Source organism: Austrofundulus limnaeus, unplaced genomic scaffold (genome assembly GCF_001266775.1).
Source record: "Austrofundulus limnaeus strain Quisiro unplaced genomic scaffold, Austrofundulus_limnaeus-1.0 Scaffold33, whole genome shotgun sequence".
In the NCBI taxonomy this organism is placed as follows: domain Eukaryota; kingdom Metazoa; phylum Chordata; class Actinopteri; order Cyprinodontiformes; family Rivulidae; genus Austrofundulus; species Austrofundulus limnaeus.
This window is the reverse complement of record NW_013952435.1, coordinates 2538731-2545392: the sequence shown is the minus strand read 5'-3', so window position 1 is coordinate 2545392 and position 6662 is coordinate 2538731. Positions and strand designations below refer to the sequence as shown.

Sequence of the window (6662 nt, the reverse complement as noted above, 5' to 3'; positions counted from 1 at the left end):
GATATGATGGGTCACATATTCAGATTTTATACCTTTAATGAAGTGTCTATAGCTGCGTTTTCATTGACCATGAAAATGCGCAAATTAGAATTTTGAAAATAAATTTGCTTAATAGAAACACGTCAATTTAAAAAAAAGTTTTTCAAAAAAATGGTTTTTCGCTAGGATGAGGTGGTTTTTTTGGACGTATTGAAATTGGTGTATTTCGCAAAACTGCAAAAGAAACACTTTTTTTCACATCACAGTAGTCACGTGATCAACAACCGGCTGTTTCTACTGGCGAAAAAGACAACGAAGAAGACAACAGGAAGTAGAAGTAGGGATGTCCTGATCCAGATTTTTTGGCTCCCGATACAATCCGATTTTTTTTAATGATTAGTCTTTCTGATACCGATCCAATAGCTTTATTTCTTTCTAAGTGACAAGGTTGGTATAAGCAAGCCCTGCTGTTCCCACCAAGAGCAGTTTCAGCATCATTGTTTTCCATTGAAGTGTTCCCACGCTGTGGACATGGTTGCATACGTGTTTGCTTCTTGACTTCTTAACAGCAGTTGTAAAGCTTGATGATGCTGAAAACTCGTGAAAACTGAATCGGCCCGATCACATGACTAAATCCAATACTACCCGATTTTCAAAAAAAATGGCCATATCTGCCACCGATACCGATACTGAGTATCTGATCAGGACAGGAAAGTAGAAGTAGTAGTAAAATGACCGACTACAATTTCCCAAAAACACAGCATACGTAGCCGCTCCCAAGTATAAGGGGCTTGTCGCTGGAAAGCCTCGATAAGACGCTGACGTCTCCTCTGATGGCTGATGATGAGCGCTAGTGTTGTGGTAGCAATATGCTATGTGTTTACATCCATTGCTACCATGTTTGTAATGATTTATCACAAGAACAAACGTATTCACGCATGACTTTAATAGCGTTTCTTACTTAATGGAAACACTGCAATTTTGAAGCTGTGTTTTTTTGGCTAGTCCCAAAAGGCGGTCCTAGTCCCAAAAGGCGGTCCTAGTCCCAACCAGTCATTTTTGCTGCCCTGCCTGCTGCCTCAGGACACTACAGGATTTCTCAAACATGCATGAATGAGTCAAAGCAAGACTGGGCATGTTTTTGATGAGAGGATAACAACATGATCAAAAAAGTTGATTTTACATGATATTGCCCCTTTAATGGTTTTTTTAATGAGCAGAAGAATTTTATTTTTAGATTATTTTTAATTTGGAGGTTTAAGAGGACCTGACCCCAGCGATCTGTTAGYGTCCCGTCTGTTTCCTCCAGTTCATCTAATCTGTTATGTCACAGAGGAGAGGGATTGTGCACAACAACAACAAACAGCTGGAATTACACTTGTGTGCTTCCTTTTCAGCTTAACGTTCCAGATCTTGCTGCGGAGATTAAAACGATATTTGTGCCAGCGGTGTAGGTGCTTTGTTTTGTTTATGCATGTGAGTGAGGGAGTCGGTGGGCCAGCTGATGTCTTGTGATGTCTAGTGTGTTCATCCTCACATTCAYTGAACAATGTAAGATATAAATGAAAAAATATAGTTTTATATTTGTGTTGTAGAAACTCATTTAGGTTAAAATTGACTAAAACACGTCACAGAAACGGTCTGAAATTATCAYTGTTATTAAACAGACTGAGCTCAGAGTGTGAATGACAAGCATGGTGTAAAAGGAGACAGGTATGGCAGGCCATTTTAACATAAAGTTGGTTTCGTCTGACCGTTTGTAATTACATAGATATCTAAAATTAAATTTAGACAAGAAACAACTATATTTTGATTATGATAATTTAAGATCTCTGCTTTTATGTTCTGACTAGTCTGAAGAATAATTCAAGATATCTTAAAAGGAATTTTGTCTAGACAAAACGAAATTCAAGATATCTGAAATGACGTCACCACGTTCGTCAGGGCCACACATCTGTAATTACAATCCAAGATATCTCAAATGTAATTATAACTGGTCAAAATTACATTTTTAGATGAAATAAGATGTTGCGAGTAAGCCCCCATGCTGTCATTAAGCTGACCAAACAGATGCCTGTCTACAATGACAGACAATAAATTAATGAAGCTAAAATACCTTCTAAATTTTCCACCGAAATGCTATGTAATCTGTGATGTTTTTATTAGTCAAAATGGTAATTTAGGAAATCTTAAATAGAAAAATAATTTAAGATATGTTTAATTCATTTTGAGATACCTTTTAAGGAATTTTGTCGACAGTCTTTTGCCTAGTCAATGTTTGATTTCAAAATATTTGCAATTAAATGTATATACAAATTTTTATCTGATGTCTAAAAATACATTTAAAAGATCTTGAATAATGATGTCATTTAAGATRGCTTTAATTGGACTTATGACTGCTTACAATCATATTGAAGATGTATTGAAAGCAAATAAGTCAAAACTAACTTAGAGATACAAAATTCTTAAGCGATTTTGCATTAATAATTTTATTTGAAGGCGCCTTTCATGGCACTCAAGGACACCGTACAATGTAAATACAATGCAATAAAACAAATGAATAAAGCATAGAATAAAATAATAAGACATCATTAACAAATAAAAACATTATATAAAACAAACAATCTTACAAAAAGTAGGGTTATTGGAGCCTCTATTCAACTTGATGGTAAAGTTGACTTAATTTAGTCATAATGTAATTAGAGACATCTCAAATAGGTATTTTGACTATTCAAAATATAATTAAAAAGGTCTTAAATAACTAAAATATCTAGTCTTAAACCAATTTCAGATACCTGGGATGTGACAGAGGTAAAGTTGATTTTATGTTAAAATGGCCTGCCATACCTCGTGTCTCGCTGTGCTGATGGGAAGTTGCCGAACATGACGAAATTACGTCACCAGGCTTTTCCTCGCCCTTTGTGTGGCGCGGCTCGTGGCCACGCCCCCCTCTCTGTCTGCGCCAGCATAAAGCAGCGGGAGCGTGCGCGCGAGTTTAAAGCTCGGGTCGCGTGGACAGCAGGTGGATGATGCTCGCAGAGCGCCGCTCGTCGCTTCATTACGCACTGCTGCTTTTCAGGTCCTGATCCATCCCGACCCAAAGAATGCCTTTTCCTCCGATCAGCCTCCAGCAGCGGATCACCTCACCCGGCCGGGATCTGTTTGGGAAGAAGAAAGCCAGCGGRGACCCCCCTCAGGCCGAACAAACCGGCAGATCTGTCGGTTCCGACAAGGAGAAACAGTCCAGTTCTTGGGCTTCCGCCAACTTACGGAATCTGGGGCGCAGGGCGCAACTGGACAAGACTAAAAGCCCAGCTCAAAAACCCGGTTCTGGGCAAGAGACTCAGGGAAAAGGCTCGTGGCTGTCRGTGCCCAAACCTCAGGATTCACAGCAAGGAGTCCGGCGCTCCAGCTCCATGGACTCCGCCAGACACCTCCGGGGAAAGGAGGAGGAGAAGAAGGAGCTCCAGTTCACCCTCAGCCTCACCCCGGAAGCCATCCTGGTCATCCAGAAGCGCAACCTGGAGAAGCAGATGATGGCCAAGCAGCAGAAGTGCTGCGCCTCCGCGGACTTCCGGCACAGGCGGGTTTTCCCGTCCAAAAAGGCGCACGGCGGCTCCAAGTGCTGCGCTCCGGGGGCCAACAAGGGCGAGGGCGGCGCGGAGCAGGACATCACGGCCATCGTGAAGATCTCCCTGCTCAACGACCAGCACAAGTACGACGACGTGGAGTACGAGGAGGAGGACGGGGACGTGGATGAGACCGTGGTGAGGAAGTGCAAAGAGTGGCTGAAGGGGGTGGAGAGCGCCGCCGCTCTGGGGAAAGTTGACAAACTCGCGGCGCTTCCGCACCTGAAGAGCTGCTGACAGGAGACCGCTGCTGAGGACTTGGGACTAAAYGTGGACCTGTTGTGTCTGATYCCGRATCATCTTCAAAGCAAGGAGGAATCTGCTCATGTCAGGATGTTGACAAGAAACTGGGTTTTGTTTGTCTGGATCAGTTTTTTAAAGATTCAGAGTCACTTTATGCCAATAATGCTGCTGTTAGTTTCCTTCCTTTGCACAGATTTGTTGTCCTGGTGCCTCAGAAGGACACCAAACCGTTCCCTTTGTGTTGGAGAACAAAAAGAACATCATGGATGCCTGCTACTGGAACCAGTGGCTTCTTTATGTTCCCTCTAATAAGAGGGTTCATCTTTATTGATATTTACAGAATATTTGTGAATGTTTTCTCAGCTGGCAAACTGAAGCCATTCCAAGTTTWAAAAAAAAGTGTTTTCTAATTTAAATCAGTTTTTTTTTCTGAGATTATTTGTTTTTTCTTACCTTGTGGCTGGTTCCCACAGCATTTTAAAGGCTCTTTGTTTCCTCCCTGTATACCTGGGGCCATTTGGGCATTAGTGTTTAAGCTTCTTAGATTTCCTGTTAAGCAGAGTTGGAGGAAACCCTTCAGGAAACTGCTTACTGATGTCAAACAACACCTTTTACCCTAAAAGTACAGCTCAGGGAAGAGAAGCTGGTGAAAAAAATACAATAAATCTCACATTTAAAGCTATATATTTTTTAAAAATCATCAAACAACCCAAGCAGCGATTAAGAAAATCAGACCTGGTTTCTTTGTTTGTTACGAAAACACGTTTTAATGACGCCTCACACACCAGCAACTGAGAGGAGTTATGAGAATACTCAGGTACRTCCGAGCTTCTTTTCCTGGTTTAGAAAAGAAAATGTCTTTTCTGTCAACGGAGAGTTAGTTTTCACAAAACGAGGTGGACAGGATCTTTGATTTTAGATGCATTTACCATTAAAACGCRTGATGTCCGTGATTTTTAACTGTTAAAGCTCCTGATGTGACATGCATATCCATAAAAAACAAAAAGTACAAAAGAAAATATATTTATATTTGAGAAACTTGGCATAATGCACATGATTTTACCCGTTATGTCACGTAGTTGGCATATTTTCTTTTGAAATTGGCTCAGCTAAAGTGAAACAGGAAGTGACATCAAAGGGGAACTCTTTGAGAAAGAAAACTTCCTGTTTTTTGTTTATTGAAACAATATTGTGACTTTTTCTCATCGCTCTGACGGTGATTGAAATAATCTAAAGAAACATCAGATTTTTCTCTGCAGTCGGTGTTGTTGGCCTTTGTAGCACTGCTCTGTTCACCCTCCGATATTCCCCTTTGACATCACTTCCTGTTACTTCACATGCAAATATCTCAACATCTGTTCATCTCAGCAAAGTGAAATCTTTTTTTACAWTATGTTRTCAATGTTATCTTTCCAAAAATGCATTCATGTTTATTACAATAAAGTGATGTCACAGGCACTTTAAGGCAAGTGAACCGATGCTCTCGTTCTCCATCGCATAAACTGGGACCCATTCAGTACCAGGGGCCCGTTTGGATCTCCTGTAATGATATTATCTGCTGGATCAGTGACTAAAAGTTGTGTAATCTCCTCCTTTTTGTTGTCATTTCAATCGCAGCCTTGTTTTTGTGCCTCTGTCTGTCTGGACTTTCTCTGCAGCCTGAAGCAAACAAACAAACAAACAAACAAACAAACAAAAACAACAGACTGTCTTTAGTGAAGGATAAAAGCTGCATTAATACGTACTTTACTCAGTGAAGTAAAGCTGCAGGATCAGGCGTCGACTGCTGCTCTTTTCACTTCTAAGTTTGCTCTTTTGTATTTTGAGTTTTTGAACGAATTTATTTTTATTTCTGTCTGCAAAACTCACTCAATCTTTTTTGTTTGTTTCAAAGAATAAAACAGGAAATGATGCAACTGGCTGTGCAGATTTTTGTCTGACATTTACTACATATTGTCGCCCCTCTTGTATAAAACGAAGCTGAAATCTTTATCTCATTAAACTGTGCATCAGGTGAAAACTATAATGTGGACCAGAAAACTGTAATTATATCAGAGATGCTGTTATAACATAAAAGCGTCAGAATCTTGATTTTTATCTTAATTTTCTTTATTAGCAAATAAATTGAGCTTTCTTATGGATAAAACCAGGGTAAACTTGATAAAAAGTTTAGAAAAGCCAAAGCAGAATCTCAGCATCCCTCTTCTGTTCACGTTTTTTTAAAAATACGTAATAAAAGCTTATTTCTGTTCAGCCTGAGGAGTTCTCCTGTTTCCAGCAGCTGAACAGCCTCCATCCTCCTCCTGAGAGGACATTTTTAGGTCTGTTTTCTTTTTTTGGCTGGGGGGGGGACACTGCAGCAGAATCAGGCCATGGTGTGGGAGGATATTCTTGGCAGACCAGAGAGATTATARAAGAAGAGAGAAAAAAGTTTCTTTTAAATCTTCAAACAGGGTGATTGTTTCACTCCTGTTTTAATGATGGTGTAATATAATGAGAGGAATCCAGCTGTTTAATGAATAAAATCACTTTAACATTTATTTCTATTAAAGCTTTGACCACTTTCCCCTGTTTTCTGAAACCCTGTTTGTTCAGTTATCATCTAGCGCCACCTGGAGGAACATCTGCTCACATGGAGCTCATTCCAGCAGAGTTAAAACAAAGGATGGTTTTTATTAAAGCAGGTGATGCAGCCTCACGTGATGAATTAGAAAAAGCTTAAATGTCTAAATCTAAATTATATAAACTCACTATTATTGCCTTTTTTTTATTCAGTTTGTACACTGAAATTAATAAAACTCAGTCTAAAAA

At 39.8% G+C, this 6662-nt stretch overlaps 1 protein-coding gene across 1 annotated transcript; it reads left to right on the top strand.

Annotated features, from left to right (window-relative positions):
* The first annotated feature begins 2651 nt into the window (after positions 1-2651).
* Positions 2652-4106, top strand: prr18 (proline rich 18). Its single transcript, XM_014006015.1, has one exon. It carries the CDS (start codon positions 3084-3086, stop codon positions 3843-3845), a length of 762 nt encoding a protein of 253 aa, XP_013861469.1. The 5' UTR covers positions 2652-3083; the 3' UTR covers positions 3846-4106.
* The last annotated feature ends 2556 nt before the right edge of the window (positions 4107-6662 follow it).